Source organism: Aethalodelphis obliquidens, unplaced genomic scaffold (genome assembly GCF_003676395.1).
Source record: "Aethalodelphis obliquidens isolate GAN/ISIS:26980383/991018 unplaced genomic scaffold, ASM367639v1 scaffold11, whole genome shotgun sequence".
In the NCBI taxonomy this organism is placed as follows: Eukaryota; Metazoa; Chordata; class Mammalia; order Artiodactyla; family Delphinidae; genus Aethalodelphis; species Aethalodelphis obliquidens.
In genome coordinates, this window is record NW_020837955.1 from 12,755,385 (window position 1) to 12,771,491 (window position 16,107).

Sequence of the window (16,107 nt, forward strand, 5' to 3'; positions counted from 1 at the left end):
AAGTAATTATGTTAGCAAATAATTCCTCTCCAATAATGACCATTAGTCTGGAAAAGAAGTGACACAAATTTGGCCTGTCAATACAGAATGCACCTTAGTTAAACACAACACAAAAATAAAACAGTACTGATTTGCCATGATGGTTCTAGCCTTTTTTCCTGTTGGACTTTGATCCTTGAATCAACATGTTATGTCTGAACTTTGGTCCTAACTGAATCTATTCTAGCACAAATTCTAACAAAAACAGCAAAAAAATAAAAAAGGGAATGAGGGTTGTGCTTCTAATGATCTACACACAAAGATGATAAAATTATAAAGCTCTGGGAATAAGATTCCCACTCAACGACAGCCAGCACTGGAACTGCCAGTGTCCCAAACTGAATATGCGAAAAGACAAAAGTACTCTGCTTGGGACTTCCCTGATGGCACAGTGGTTAAGAATCCATCTGCAGGGCTTCCCTTGTGGCACAGTGGTTAAGAATCTGCCTGCCAATGCAGGGTACACGGGTTCGAGCCCTGGTCCGGGAAGATCCCACATGCCGCGGAGCGGCTGGGCCCGTGAGCCATGGCCGCTGAGCCTGCGCGTCCGGAGCCTCTGCTCCGCAACGGGAGAGGCCACAACAGTGAGAGGCCCGCATACCGCAAAAAAAAAAAAAAAAAAGAATCCACCTGCAATGCTGGGGACACGGGTTCAAGCCCTGGTCCGGGAAGATCCCAAATGCCGCAGAGTAAGCCCGTGTGCCACAACTACTGAGCCTGTGCTCCAGAGCCCGTGAGCCACAACTACTGAGCCCGCATGCTGCAACTACTGAAGCCTGTGCACCTAGAGCCCATGCTCTGCAACAAGAGAAGCCATCGCAATGAGAAGCCTGCACACAACAAAGAGTAGACTCCTGCTTGCCACAACTAGAGAAAGCCCGTGCGCAGCAACGAAGACCAAAGACCCAATGCAGCCAAAAAACAAAAACAAAACAAAAAAGTCTTCTGCTCTTATTTTTATGAAAATTCACTAACTGAGATAAAGAAAGCACAGAAAAACTAATTAGGCCTAGTAAAGTTATCACCATGGTGTTATCCTGTCAATGATGTCAGAGAACAAACCTACAAGGCCTTTGAAAGTGGGCAGCTAATTTCAAAAGGCCTTACAACCACCTGTTTTCTTGTTCCCTCTCAAAAGTACTGCCCACATGCCAGCTTTCCTACACCAGTTTTCTGATAACAGACGATCCAGTTTTACTAAAAAGTACAATTAGTTTAGAATAACATTATAAAATAACTCTCTTTGAAAGAGGACATGCTGAAAAAGTGATCAAACATCCTTAGAGAATCACATCTACAAGACTGGATTATATGACCTTTCAGGTCCCTTACAACCCTATGAATCTATTAATATTTAACTACGAATCTATAATACCTAATTCCAGGAGGTTGACAGTAACTACAAATCATTTTTTTGATAACTGCTACAATCTGCCAGAGGTGGAAAGGGTACTGCATTTAGAAAAATGGGCAACACAAAATGATGCTTGCATTTGTATCAGTGTCAAATCTACACAGTAATTATTGACAAGCGGGGATCAGAATTTAAGTCACTGACTCTGTACTGGAAGGGCAGCTTGGAGGTCCAGCCCTTATCCAATAAATGAACATCTTACTGTAATACTTCCAATAACAACTGGCTGTCCAATCTAAACACCTCACTACTTCCTGAAGCAGCCCATTCCTTTCTTCAGATAGTTCTAATTGACAAATTTTTCCTTAAATTAAGGCAAAAATCTGTCCTTGGGCTATTTTTATCCATAGACTCTAGTTATGCCAACCAGCCACCAAAAATAAGTCTCCTACATAGTAGCAGTCTTGAAAATATCTACAGTTTCCATGTCTACCTCCTTACCCCTTCCCTCTTCACTTTTTCCTAAGCTAAACATCTACGGTTCCTTCAACCTTCCTCCTATAACAACATTTCAAGTTCTGACAACACTTTGGTTCTTCTATTCTTGACCTGCTTTAAGTTTTCAATGTTCCTTTTAGAATGTAATGCAAACTGCATATAATTTTCCCTATATGCTTTGAATAATGCAAGTAGGTCCATCATCTTGGTTTTTCTGGATATTACATACCTAAATAACTTGGCCTACTGAAGAAGCGGCAAGTCGCCAATTATGAAAACAATGGACAGGTCAGACTTTTACAGACTTAACTTTTGATCTGACCCATTGTGAAGAACAAACAAAATCTAATGTCCAGTATTTTCCTTTTCTCTGATATAACAATAATAGCTACAGATTATCAAAGATTACTTCATATAAGACACATGCTTTACATGTTTATTATTTCACTTGACTCTGATAATAATCCAATGAAGTCAAGTCTCTTTATACCCATTTTACAGATAGAACTGAGACACAGATCAAATCATTTAATGTGGATTTGTGTAAAATATCTGCCCAAACTGAGGTATAAAGAGTAGACTAGGGGCTTCCCTGGTGGCGCAGTGGTTGAGAGTCCGCCTGCTGATGCAGGGGACACGGGCTCGTGCCCCGGACCGGGAGGATCCCACATGCCGCGGAGCGGCTGGGCCCGTGAGCCATGGCCGCTGAGCCTGCGCGTCCGGAGCCTGTGCTCCACAACGGAAGAGGCGACAACAGTGAGAGACCCGCATATCGCAAAAAAAAAAAAAAAAAAAAAAAAAGAGTAGACTAACTTTTGATTCACTGATGAACAGTTATTGATGATATAAATAAAAGAGCAGACTCTGGAGTTATACACCTGTGTTTAATCGTAGCTCTGCCATTAACCAACTATTTGACCTTAGGCAATTTATGTAAATTCTCTGGTCTTGGTTCTCTTATCTGCAAAATGGGATATTATATGCCCATTACTACGATTAAATGAGGTATACAACTAAACCACTTGCGATTATGGCTGACAATCAACAAAAGCAAGTTAAAATTCTTTTTCCCCACAGAAATTGGGTTTTTCTTTATGGATCTGGTGTAAATAATCCATATGTTAAATGAGGGTAAAAGGGTAACTGAATATTATCCAAATGGAAATGAAATATATAATAGAAACAGCAGAATTTGAGTTGTAAAATTGTCAAGACCACCTAAGACAGGTCACTGACCATCTGAGAAGATATCTGGGTTTGGCAAACTATAACAAGGTACATGTCCCCTGCTTGAAATGGTTCTACTTCAAGAACCAATCTAAGCTAGAGATTCTTCAGGTTGGCTACAGTATTGTCCTCTCCCTACCACCAGAAGTTTGACCTAGCTGAAGAGGGTGAAGAGACTTAAGATTATTTCCGGGAAATGAGGGAGGTTTGAGAGGGCTGGGGGAAGAACAGTGGGAGGGAGAAGGAAGGAAGAGCAAATGAAAGAATTAATATAAACAAGTCAGTCAAGCCCTTTCCCCAAAAGATTTTTTAATAAAAATTGGAATTGGAGAAGGGCAATGGTTTTTTTTAACATTAAATAGGCCTTCACACTTCTCACTGCAACATATAGTTGGAAATTGGCAAAAACTATAAAATTTCCCATTTTAACCTGTGTATGCTTTCTAAAACTATATATACTTACTACCCCATCCTCAGATAGCTTAAGTCTATCGTCTCATGCCTGGCTATGTTCTATAAACTGTCAGGAAACTTAACCTAATGTAGAAGAAGGAGCTACTGATAGATTAGGATTCACATGGGGAGAAAGGAAGTGTCAGTGCTTTAAGGACACTTCAAATATGTTGAAAACAAAATGGTATGAGTAAAGTAATTCATAAAGAATACGTTGTATTCCTAAAGTAGAGGAATACCTCCACTGATATCTCCCTCTTCATTAAATTTTTAAAGAGTAAATATCTTTAAAATTCTATTTCTCTAAAATTTCTGATTACTGAACACTTAAAAATTCTCCTTAAGAATTATATACTAAAATGCTAATAAAAGTTTAAATTGAATGGTGATTTAGAGCAATTACTAAATATTTTCCTGAGTTTGCCACATAAATATATATTACTTTAAAATCAGAAAAAAATTAACTCTTAAGTTTATAAATTTACAAGTAAGGCTAGAAGTCTCAAATCTCTAAATTTCTATAAATAAGTCCAGATATTATAACATAAATTAAGTATGTTACTGAACTACACTTTGTTAGACCCTATTTATTGCAAGTTCTTTAAGAAATTCTACATCATATTACTGTTGAGATACAAGGTTACTGTTTGTTATATCACAAATGGATACCCCCTTTTATGAATCCACAGTAGATTCTGCTCTCAAAACTGCCTGGAAAAACTGAACACCCTGCGAGTTCTCTTTAATATTGTATGGGTACAATTAATCATTCTACTGGTGGTTTCCTTTCTTTGGTTTGGTTGTTAGGAAGGACAGTGACAAATCTATGATCTACTTTTGCAATTATGCAACACTTTTTGGTAAATATTTGTCTGTATTAATTTTACCTCTAGCTTTACTTTCCTATTCTATCTTATTTTTCCATTATTTTGATTTCACCTTTAAAAAAATCTTATAGTATATATTTTTGTAAGTCATTGTGAATACTTTTTGGAATGTTGCAGGGAAAAAAACAATAAAATTTGTAGCAAATATTCAATGAAATCCAATCTGATGAAAACTACAGGACTTATTAAAAACTGACCAGTAACAACCGTTGCTAACATTTGCTTTCTATGTACAAACCATATATTTAATTTGATCGATCAAAATCACCAAATGACAAGAGATCACTTAGTCTTGTGCAACATAAGCAACATTTCTTAAATTTTAATCCACCTCCCCAATTCTTTTTCTATCCCAACTTCATCCCTCTTGTTCTCTTCCTTCACACTTCATGATGTGAAGTTAAAATGTTTATCCACTGTATTTACTGAAAAAAAAAAATTTATGCCCTTCTATACTTGACATAAACTTTTAAATGTTCTAATATGGGGAAGAAATACACTTTTGCTCTTTTTTCTATGATTTTTCTCACACAGTACAAAAACAACAACAAAAATTTACATCAGAACAAGTTACAGTTTGTGGGAAACCTAAACTGTAAATAACTTGAATCTGTATACTTTTATTAAATAAAAACTTGATACTGTTGATAGAATTTTCTGATTTCACTGAGAGTGAATGTGATGAAAAACAAAAACAAAAAACCCAGCACTGTTTTGTCAAGAATCATCTTGCAGTGGTGTAACAGCTATAGCTATAACTGGAATTCTTCCCAATAGTCTAGTGTATAGACTTGCAGGAAAGCACTTCACTGTCTTCTAATCTTTCCTGTTCCTTAGATTTATCTCCCTAATTAAAATGTTAGATTCTTTTAGGGAGGGGTGTTTTATGCTCTTGTACAGCCTGGAATACCTAGCACAAAACATAAAAAATAATGAACACCTATAAAAAAAAAAATCTCATGTTGCTAGGACAAAAAAAACCAAAAAAACCCTCATAGGTTAGCTGCAATACAAACAATATTTTATCTACAGATGTTCAACATCTGAAAGCAGTTTACAAATAAATGCCTATTCTTAATCTTTTAAGAAAAAAAATTTTAAAAATCTTTTAACCTTTCTTAATCTTTTTTGAAGATCATATACAGGTGAGAATTTTCTGTAATTGAAAATCACACAAAAAATTATGTCATAAAACAAACATTTTCAATTCTACAATGGTTTACCCAGTGAGGGAAACAGAAAAAGTACTGAAGATCTGTTAAAGTAATCTAAAAAAATCATCATTATACAATCTCCTGCAGTAAGACCTCAGGGGAAATATTTCTGAAGGCTGCTAACTCAAAAAAGAACAGAAAACAGATGGAGAGTAACAATTCCTCCAACCTCACTGGACAGGTCTCATAATTAGCCCAAGTTGTAGCATGAATGGCCCCTTAAGGCCAGACAAGAGGGTGTGAGTACTACAGGGTCAAGATTCCAAAGGAAGCCAAGGCCTGGACTGCAACAACCACTTTATGTTGTTTCTTCACTCCTACTTATTTCCTAGTCATCAGAGAGCAAATAAAAACATAGCTAAACTTCCAATGGCAAAAGAAATGTATTCTTCTCTGTCATCTTCTCTGTCATGTAAGGAACAATGATACCTGCTTCCAAGTGTCTATAGGTTAAAAAAAGGACACAACTGGAACCAGAAGGAAGAAGTTGTACGTTTGGGCTAAATGTTAAGAGAAACCTGCTAGCAATTACAGCTGTCTGAAATGTAAAGGAGTATTTTGGATAATGGGTACCTTTTCCCTGGAGGTGTTGAAGCTAAAGCAGAACAAATACATGATAAAGAGCAGTGCATCTTAACCTTTATTGTACATATGAATCATTCTGGGAACTTAAAGTGCAACTCTGATTTAGGAGGTCTGGAGGGTCTGAAATTATGCATTTCTAACAAGCTCCCAAGTGATGACAATGCAAAGGACCATATTTTGAAAGGTGAAACCACAGAAAATCTTTTTGATCATGATTCCAGGGCTGATCTCTGATGTTCCTTTCAACATTGAGAAATTGGTTGATTTCACTGACTCACTCACCTAACATTTACTGAATGCCTACTATGTGGGGCAAGCACTGTGCTTAGGAACTGGGGATAGAGAATTAAACAAGTCACAGAGTCCCTTCCTTCACAGAAAAATTATTCCAAGAGTGATATGTATTTCTAAAGGAGAGTGCAGGATGCTATCAGAATGTGCTAAGAGGGACCTAATCTTGCCTGGAGGAGTGGGGTGAAGGGTGTCAGAAAATGCCTACCCAAGGAACTGAGCTTGGGGGCAGGGTGGAGGTGGGAGGGGTAAGATCTTGAACTTCCTGCCAAGACAATTTACCTAAATACCCTGTTCTGTTCACACCTGCCAAAGCAGACTGGTCCTCAAAGTCAAGCTTTGATCTTTCTTACATTTCCTCTCTATCCATTCAGCTATCTAGCCATCCAATTATCCATCCATCCATCCACTTATTTAACATTTTGTATGATGGTAACCTAAGGCTATCGGGGTTCATGAGATCACACAGGGAGAACAGAGAGAATAAAGAGAAGCTCTGTAAGAGCCTTGAGCAATTCCAACAAGGGTAAGATGGAGAAGGAATTATAGTCAAGAGGCTGCGGAGAGGCTGAAAAGATAGGAAAAAGATCAAGAAAGTAATTGTTCTGAGGAATGCCAACAGTCCAAATGCAGCTGCGATATTAAGCATTTACTAATTACTATTCAAGTCTGGGCCAAATTAAGGTGGCCTGGCAAGAAAGTATCATATCAAGATCAACCTAATTCCAGATGATCGATCCCAGATGAGAAGATATTAAAGAGGTCTACATGGTTTTCCTAAAAGTTTGCTAAGATGTTGTCATTTTCTGCTTTATACCAAAGAAGCTGAAAAAAAGAACTATATCCTGTGCTCTCTGCTATGAAAGGTGCTCTGAATAAAGAGTATATAAGACACAGATGTCTCAATTCCACTCTGCTTTGGTTTTCTATCTCTGAAGTTGCCCTGAAACAATCTTCAAGTCTTTCATTTTCTTATTCTTTATTATTTATGCCTTACCTGTGCTAGTGGGGTGCTAGGGATAAAGCAATGAACACAGCAGACAGAATCCCTGTTCTCCTTGTGTTTTATGTAACTGTCATATGTGTAATGAAGGAAAAGTTCCAAGGTTGTGAAAGCATTATAAATGGGAGTCCTAATTTAGATTCATGGTCAGGAAAGGATCCCTGAGGAAGTGACATTTAAGCTTAAATCTGAAGGATGAGTTAGGATGGGACTGGAGGTTTTAGAGAGGAAGCAGCACCTATACAGTCCTTAAAGAGAAAGAAGTTTGGCATTTTCTAGAAACTGAAAGGCTATGTGGGTGGAGTGTGAATGTAAGGTGAAGAGTAGTGATAAACAAGCCTTGTATGCTGGATCATATAGAGCCTTTGGGCTTTGTCCAGATATTGGTTATATCCTAAGAACATAGGAAATCACTACTAGACGGAGAATGGATTAAGGAGAAGGAGGTGGGATGACAAGACAGTGTTAGAATCAGTACGGATAATATAGTAGTAGCCTAGATGAGAAAACATGGTAGTTTGAACTAGACTAGAGAGAACATGAGAAATACATACCCTGGGGGTAAAACTGATAGTATTTACATAAGTAACGAGAAAAAAAGAAGGCATCAAGGATAATTTCCCGATTTCTGATATTAGTTTTTAAGTTGACAGAGGTATCACCTACCGAAATATAGAACACTAAAGGAAAAACATCTATAAGGAAGATCACATGCATATATATATTATAATTTGAGGGGTGCAACCCCATCCCTAGTCCTGAGTATCCAGCTACCTAATTATCTGTTTTGGAGGTACTGAATAAACTTTTATAAGGCAGGGATTAGTTCTTCTTTAATTTGGAATATGCAATGATTAACATAGTATCATACTATGATATAAATATATTATATAATAGTAAATGCTACAAAATCCTCAGATATAATACACTAAATATTTTACTGGCACATGAGGATAAATAAAAATTTTTAAAAACTCAAATGAGATTCTCACACTTAATTAAAATTTATTTTGAAATTTGAAACATGATTTAGAGACAAAAAAGGTATTCTGTTTCAAATACCGTTTCTCAATAAACAATAGAATATCAGTATTTTTCCTCTCAACATCTATCGATTTTACCAAGTCAAAAACTTGGCAATACATATACTTGAATGTATCATGACATGTTAGAAGAAAAAAGTGTATGTAAGAACATAACATATCTAATGATCTTCATAGCTGGAGCAAGGCAGCCCTCTCCTGTTCAAGTATTATGTTAACATAGGTTGGAATCTAATTCAATCTACCATTACCTACCTAATTTAAGTCCAATTCACTCTAAGTTATAGTCAATTTGACTCTACTTTATTATGGACTAAAAAAGCAACTAGCAGTAACCTTCGTAATAGCTAACTATGTACCAAGTACTATGCAAACTGCTTACATGCATTATCTCATTTCAACTTCTGAAAAATCCTATGACTTACTAGGTAAGATTATCATGACCATTTTACACATGAGAAAACTAAGGCTTAGCTTAAGGACTGCTGAGGAAGAAGTAGCAGTTGACTTGGATTTGAATTTAACAGTTATTTACTAATTGTATGTGCACAGCACCATGTTAGGTTCTGAGGACACATACATATCAACCTCTATCATTTCAAGAAGCTCATAAGCTAGTGAGAAAAATCACACAGACCATGATAATTGAAATCACAGTGTTACAATGTTAAACTGACTTATAGGTTATATACTGATTTACAGTGTTCAAAGTGCCTTTCACATCCTTATTTGATTCTCCACAATAAGCACCAGCAGTATAGAGAGCAGGTATTCATATCACCACTATGTACACGAGGAAAGTGAAACTCAAGAAATTCAGTGGCTTGCTCAAGGTAACAAGTCTGTATGTAACAAATCCAGAAATTAGAATGCTGTTGCAATATTACACCATCTGCCAAAAATGAATCAAAACCAACCTTGTTATTGGAACTCCTGTAAGTTACTGTAAATTCATATCTAAATTCTCCAACCAGTTTCCTTTCAACTACTATAAAACAGAATTCTAAATGCATTTACTAATTAAATTCAACATTTGTGACATATGGCAGATTATACTTCATGTTCAGAAATATGAGTAAATATTTTAATTCCCTTTTACCTTTATCCTTTTTCTTAGAGGACTCTTCTACAGAAGATAATCTGGATTTTTTATGTGATGATTCTTCACAATCTTTTCTGGCTTTATCCTTTCTTTTTTTTGACTTGACTTCTTTTCTCCTTTATGTTGAACAATATAAAGTTAACTTTTTCAACTGAATTTTACAAAAAATAAAAATCAATGGGTAAAAAAGTCAAATCAGTTAAAGTACTCATTTTTAAAATGTAGTTTACATAATAAGGAACCCTTAAATGAGTCTGTAAATATTTTAGGTTAGTATATTAATTAAAACAATTCTGTAAGATTATGAAGCCTGAACACTCTGACACAAAGGATTATTTTTATAAGTTCTGTGTATAAACCTTAGTAAATGTAAATCACGGTTTTTACTCATTTCTTTTCTATATTCTATCATTTAGCCATTCTAAAAAAATTACAAAATCAAATCTCATTTTCCTCCACATAATTCATATCTACCTACACTTTGAAAAAACACATACAAGAAAAAACCACTCTAACAGTTCTCAACCACCAGTAAATAGAAAATTCTTCTCTTAAGAATAAAGGAATACAGCAAAGGTATAATAGAACGAGGATGGAAAAGCTTACTGTTAACTCATATATCTACTTTAGACCACTTATCCTTTTACTGCTGTAGCTTTATCTCTTCTAGGCCAAGTTTACAAGGTTGTCAGTGCCATAGCTGGCAAACAACTGATTTTAATTGGTTAAGAAAAGAAACACTAAATAGGAAAAGGTGATAATGCTGAAACTGGGACTGGGAAAGAGGATGAAGAGACAACAGAGTGGATTACTTTCAAGAAACTTGCTTATCAGACCTTTCAAATTAAGATACACCAAATACTACAATACTGTTTAAGACAGTAATAACTTCTTGCCTCTTGTAAGAATAATTTCAATCTTGAAATGAAGCTTGAAACTCAAGGTCAAATAAAACTTTGTTATCTTCCAGTATCATTGATAGAGAGGGGAAATCAATTAATCTAAAAACTTTGCTAATTTTAAGAATTTAAAATTTTTTATTTATTTTTAATAGCTAAAATACTAGATAAGGCTCATTTAGAACACAGCTGATTTTAAATTAATATTCTAATATATACATTTTATAAAGTTGCAGAATCTTACTGTTAAGACTTTCAAGTGTTACTCAGGACATGAAACTTGACCACTACAATCATGCCAGGTTACACAGATTTTGTCTGAACATCTGCAACGCCAGGGACTTCATTATGCTTGACTTAACATACGCCAGACACTGTGTCAAGCATTTTATATGCATTTTCATTTAATCCCCACAATAACCTTAGTATACTCATTTTTAGAGATAATAAAATTGAGTCTTACAGAGGTTGCATAGCTTGCCCAAGAAGACTAGCAAGTGGATTAGCTGAGAGGAATATATAGGAAAGCCTACTATCTATATATACTGCACAATGCAGAACAATGATACTCCTCCCCCATTCAGTATGGCAGACACAGTCTAGCTCATTCAATAGGAGCCTGACTTTAACATCTAAAATGAGTATAGAGGTATAATCCTTTGTAAGAATGACAAACTCTAATTAAAACAATGCTTAAATGAGACATAGGAATCACTTTATGAAGACCTGCTTTACAATATAGTTTCTAAGAATATTACAGTATCTGAACACTGATTCCAAACCAAAAATTCTAGCATCTATCTACCACCCTGCACAGGCCTTCACATTTAAAACCGCTTGACTAGAGTTAGGCATGATGAACTTCCAGTTCCCTGGTTTATGTGGTCATATGGTAATGGCGGATTTTATATACAACCAACTAATTAAACCATCAACCACTCAAGTCTACTTTAGACATCCAGTTCAGGTGACTACGTCCAAGAGTACTAAAATTAACAACCACATTTTAAAAGATCATATTACCTGTGATGAAAATTTAATTTAAAGGAACATTCTTGGCATAATCCTAAAAAAAAAAAAAAAAAGAGTAACAGCACAGAATTGCTAAATTTTAATAACTGCACTGCTACTTTACTTTTAATATCATAAATTGTCATTTTTCTTTACATTCCTTTACTGTAAGAGGGGAAACAAATAATCTGAAGAAAACAATCTGATTCTCTCCCACCTCAAAAAATGTATATATATAATAAAAATTGAATCAGAATGCTTGAGAAATTGAAAATATTCTGCCATTGCTTTAGAAAATGGTGCTGTCAAGTTATTCTAAAAGCAAACTGTTTCACAGGCAGAATTGTATCTCACATCAAAGACATCTAATAACAACAGTGTGGGTATAGTCATTTCCTCTGAAGTACTCTAAGTTTTCAAATGTAAAAGAACTTTCAAAAAAGTTCCTCTATTGTGGTCTCTTTTTTGCTTTAATCTCAGTTCACACTAGTTGACTCTTCCTCATAAGCACTTCCAGGAAGAACTCAGACACCAACCTTCATTGGTGTGTACCAAGTAGCATATGGGGAAATCCTTGATTTCTACCCAGAGTGGGCAGACACTCTAAGGGCACATGTATTTAGGAACCAGAGAAGGTTGTTAACATGAGGCAGAGAAGAAGCTGACACATAAAAGACTAGCTTAGGAGAAAAAAAAGAATAAGCAACAGATCCTAAAACATGTATATTAAGAGAAACTTCTGTATTCTGGGTTATAATCTTAAGCTTTTAAGACTAATATCAAGAAAAATCTGCCCTTCTAAAATTTTTTCTTTATTGACAGTCAATAAAGTCTACACCATAACAATATGGCTATCAGCTAATGCGAGATTTTATATTGCCTTTTCTGATACTTTGCATCTCACTCTGCATTGGTGACATTCTCAAATTAATGGAAAAAGGTCTTCACTTCACGAATTACTGGTTTACCTTTGGCATTAGAACTATTTCCCCTAATGTCACTCTTGCAACTTTCAGAAGCTCTGAGAAAAAAAGAGTTCCCAAGAAGATACATTAAAAATTTTTAATTGGATCTTAAATTAGCCTATATATTTTAAAATCTAAATTACTAGATAAACTTTGAAGAAATCAATCATACCCCACCTAAAGTCAACTTACTTAATTTAACAAGCGCATTTCTCTTTTCACCATGCTCAATATAACCAAAATTAACTTCCCAACTCTTTAAGCCTTCTTTTTTATCACAACATTTATTTCCACAGCAAAACTGGCCTGCAAATAAAGGAAGGAATATTAGCTATGATGGTTGGTGACAACATTTATCTATACAATCTGGTATTACCTCTGAAATTTACTCAACATACATACATAACATACATGACATACATATATAAATTCCTAGCTTTATAAAATAATCATTAAAAAACTGACCACAATAATTGTGGTATGTTCAACAATCAAATCAAATTGCTGAATGAACTGTTTAAAAAAAAAACAGTTCCAGAATTCTTTACCTGATAGATAGTTGACTATCAAGTTGACTGTTTATATTAAGATACAGAGTTTTAGTGACTCTGTGTAAGGGAATCTTACACTTTGGAAGATGGAAGTACTAGAAAAGTGTACTAACTAATACCCTAAAAGAATAAGTATATTTTCCAAAGTACATGCACTTATAACTGGGACAATCTTTTTCAATATTTAATAATATTAAAATTGATAAAAATTGAAAATTTTAATATGGCATTTAAGTACCAGCATAAAATGACATTTAAAACACACTTTAACTAGCATTTCGAGATTAAGTAGAATGAGTAATCAAACCTGACGCTCTAAGTTTTAGAATCACTTGACACTAAAATCAATGCCTTATTATCATATCCATTGTATATTAAAACCTATGCAAAAAAGGACTAATATTGATGATCCAAGAGAGAAAAAAAAAATAAACTACTCAACAATTATTAACTTCAACAGAAAAAGACAAGATCAAACTTATTTGCACAAACTAAAAAAAAGCATTTATATCTCAATAATTTGCACAACAGGAACTGCCTTTTTTTCATAAAAAAGAAACTGTCAAATGAATTTTGAAAATTACCAGTTCAAAGGCTGATAACTTTTCTAAATTGGCATTGTTTCACTCATTCCAAATAAATACTTCATTAAATCTGTATGTGTTTAGCAATGGCTCTATTGTTTAAAAAAGCACCAAGATTCAGTCAGAGCAAATAGCTTTCTTTCCCCTTCTCAATTAAAACTTTTTTCAATTACATGAATTTAGAGAATGTCCATCAATTTTTTTTAAAGGCAGCATTACTTACTGTCACTTGAAAATTCCATTCAATAGAAGTATAAAATTTTAAAATTGTGATAGACATTTCAACAGTTCTCATTGTCTTAGGTAAAAGCACAAACTAAAATGTAATGCTAAGAAAAGTTTAAAATAGCTTTAAAATTATTCTTTTTCCTTCTCCTCTATAGTACCTTTAGGGCTGATCTTAATTTATGGAAGATGTATATGAGCCATACTGACAGCATAAATGTTTAATCATTTAAAAATGAAACTTTTATTTTCAAAGATTTTTAAAAGTTTTTAGTTTAAAATTATTTCCTTAATGTTCCTATGTAGTTTTCAGAAGCATTAACACTTAAAATGCAATCACCAATAAAGAGCTAATTTTATAGCGTGAGACAGTATAAAGATTAACACTTAAATGCAATCACCAATAATACAAAGCTAATTTTATAGCATGAGACAGTACAGAAATATTAAATTTTCAGAAAAATTTTATGAATAGATTACAATGCATAGAAAAAGCATTTACTGATTGTCTACCAAATGCTTGTTCTTTTTCTGTAAGACTAAATATTTGGGCTCAAACTCAGTGACTCCCTAAGAACTAGCCTGTCTAAAAATTATTAGGTTCAAAGTAATATTTAATTTCTATCTGCAAAATGTGGATTTGACTGGAATACAGTAATACCAACACGTTATTCCAAAAATTAATAGAGAAAAATTCAAGTATTCATCTGTTGATAGTTTCCTTCCTAGGAAACTTTTAACTCTTTGAACATTTTCTACTTATCTGCAATTGAATATCCTAGAAGCAAAAATTCTAAACGTAAAAACCATTAAAGCATTATATTCTGAACTTTGTTAGCAATATATCATTAATAAACCTTCTCTACTTTTACTTTGTATTTTGTAGATAATCACTTATTGTATACATTAGGAATAATCTTACCCAGTGACTTCAATAATATAACAAAATAACCTTATCCGATTAAAAACTAAAATAAAAAAAAGAATTACCTTTCCCTGAAATTACTTCTTTTTCTACTCGCCACCTAAATCCAAACTGACAAGAAAAAAAAAATACATTTATGCCAGAGTAAATTTAAACAATATTTAAATTGTAGATAAATCTTATCATGGAGCCAACAATTAACATAATGACGCTTACTAATCTAAAAAGTAAACCTAATTCCCCTCATGATAGTTTTTTCTCTCCTTATAGGATTCCAGGTACTTAAAAGTACATCTGAACAATTACCAACTTCTCTGTTAAGGAATAATCCTCTTTACTTTTTAAAAAAGTTTATTTATTTATTTTTGGCTGTGTTGGGTCTTCATTGCTGTGTGCGGGCTTTCTCTAGTTGCTGCGAGCGGGGCCTACTCTTCATTGCGGTGCACAGGCTTCTCATTGCAGTGGCTTCTCTTGTTGCAGAGCATAGGCTATAGGTGCATGGGCTTCAGTAGTTGTGGCGTGTGGGCTCAGCAGTTGTGGCACACAGGCTTAGCTGCTCCGTGGCATGTGGGATCTTCCTGGTCCAGGGCTTGAACCTGTGTCCCCTGCATTGGCAGGTGGATTCTTAACCACTGCGCCACCAGGGAAGTCTGATCCTCTTTACTTTTAGACTTCTTATTAAAAGTTACAGGTGCCAGGCACAAGGTATGTAAATTAACAAAAAATATATACTGTTCTATGACACTGACAGAAAAAAAAGAAGTTCTAGTACAATAAAGAAGCAGTATACTATAATATGAGAGTACAGTCTTTGGAGTCAGATTGTTTGGGTTTATGTCTTAGCTCCATCGCTTCACAGCTATATAATACTGGACAAGTTATTTAATCTATTTGTGGCTCAGTTGCCTCATATAGAGATAATACGAGTACTACTGCTTTGGGTTAAGACATTTAAATGGAATAATACATATAAAGTACTTATAATAGTATCTGGTGTATAGTACACCAGGGGTTAGCAGATAAAGGTCTACAGGCCTGCTGCCTATTTTTATAAATAAAGTTTTAATGGAACACAACCACAACCATTCATTTGTATATAGCTCTTTTCCCACTACAACAGAATAGTAATAAACAGGAATGGTACCAGTCTGGAGCCCTAAAGTGGAAAGTTGTTAAATTTCCCTCCAGATTCCTAAACGTAACTTTATAGTTGACCCTTGAACATGGGGTTTAGGGGCACTGACCACTACG

At 34.7% G+C, this 16,107-nt stretch overlaps 1 protein-coding gene across 2 annotated transcripts in view; it reads right to left on the reverse strand.

Annotated features, from left to right (window-relative positions):
- LOC113623221 (protein FRA10AC1) overlaps positions 1 to 16,107 on the reverse strand; it is a 39,924-nt gene that overhangs the window by 3,773 nt on the left and 20,044 nt on the right. For both annotated transcript variants that reach the window (XM_027112087.1, XM_027112088.1), the window contains exons 9-12: positions 14,922 to 14,967; positions 12,764 to 12,877; positions 11,619 to 11,661; positions 9,694 to 9,812 (exon numbers count right to left, since the gene is read on the reverse strand). In XM_027112087.1, coding sequence (XP_026967888.1) covers positions 9,694 to 9,812; positions 11,619 to 11,661; positions 12,764 to 12,877; positions 14,922 to 14,967 — 322 coding nt within the window. The remainder of the gene's footprint in view (positions 1 to 9,693; positions 9,813 to 11,618; positions 11,662 to 12,763; positions 12,878 to 14,921; positions 14,968 to 16,107) is intronic.